At 50.4% G+C, this 1141-nt stretch overlaps 1 protein-coding gene across 1 annotated transcript in view; it reads right to left on the bottom strand.

Moving 5' to 3' along the window:
* Positions 1 to 152: 152 nt before the first annotated feature.
* Positions 153 to 1141, bottom strand: part of LOC103614714 (mas-related G-protein coupled receptor member H-like) — a 12258-nt gene continuing 11269 nt past the window's right edge. The window contains 1 exon segment of the mRNA XM_008632691.2: positions 153 to 968. Within this exon segment, the coding sequence (XP_008630913.2) occupies positions 883 to 968 (86 nt within the window). The 3' untranslated portion in view covers positions 153 to 882.

A 1141-nucleotide genomic window follows, 5' to 3' on the forward strand; every position in this document is an offset into this window, starting at 1 on the left:
GTGCCACCCCGAGCCCTCTCCTGCCATCCAGAGGCACCAGCCCCGCAGAGATTTGGGGAATCACCGCTGCCCCGTGCTGGCTGTGTCCCCAGGCCTTAACCTGTCCCACCCTCTCCGGGGAAAAGATCCCTCAAAACACCATGAAACTCATCTGCTGAGCCAAAGGAGAAGGAGTTTATTCCCTGGTGAGATAAACAAGGTTCACTTTGTAAAATCTTAAGAAAAATTTAATAAAAGGGCAATTAGGAGACAACCGCAAAAAGGGTATTATGGCCAGGTGCTTTGGCAGAGCCAAAGGCACACCTCTGCATCCAAAAGATCGTCTTCAAAAGTGCATCGCTTATTGCATGTTCATCACCAGCATGCATAATTCATGAATTCTTTGGAGTTTCTAAGTATCATCCTATCAGCCTTATCTTCCTCCTTGGCTCCATTCTGTCTCTGCTCCCTCCATCAATTCTTCTCTCTGGTTTCGGGTGTTCTTCTTCTCTGATAAGATACTCCAGGAATGTGAAGATTCTCTTTCTCTGCCCACCTTCTCCAAACTGACTACATAAACAATAGACATTCTATACCATGCATTACATCATAGAACCTAGGCAAAGTTTCTCCAACATTAAGTAACATGCAAAAAGCTAACATGACTATACCTTTATAACACGGGGGCCCAGGCAATGAGGGTCATTCCATGGGGAATAGAGCCAGGGAACAGGACTGAGCCCGGCTACACTGCTTGGAGCCACGTGGAGCCGGGAGGGAGGAGGAAATCCATGCTCCAGTGTGCTCCCTGCAGAGCATCCCTCCAACATTGCCCGTGGCACTGCCCCTGCTCCCTTCTCCTGCAGGAATAAACCACCACAGGGAGGGTGATCCCGTGGATATTTATTGATGAGGTGACTCAAGGAAACCCTCAGTCACTGTCCTGGGGTCCTTCAGCAGTACAGGGGAAGGGATCAACAGGCTCAGACCCCCGTGTTCCTGTTGGTATCCTTGCTGCGGGCAGTTTTGTCTTTCTGCTCCTCAAAGACCCTCTGGAGCGAGAGCCGGAGGGACCCCATGGAGCAGGAGCTCCAGCACCTCCCTGCCAGGAAGTAGATGAAGGGTTTGATGGTGCTGTGGATGCAGGTGAGCAGGAAAAAAA

The sequence above is a fragment of the Corvus brachyrhynchos genome, unplaced genomic scaffold (assembly GCF_000691975.1).
Source record: "Corvus brachyrhynchos isolate BGI_N302 unplaced genomic scaffold, ASM69197v1 scaffold315, whole genome shotgun sequence".
Taxonomy (NCBI): Eukaryota; Metazoa; Chordata; class Aves; order Passeriformes; family Corvidae; genus Corvus; species Corvus brachyrhynchos.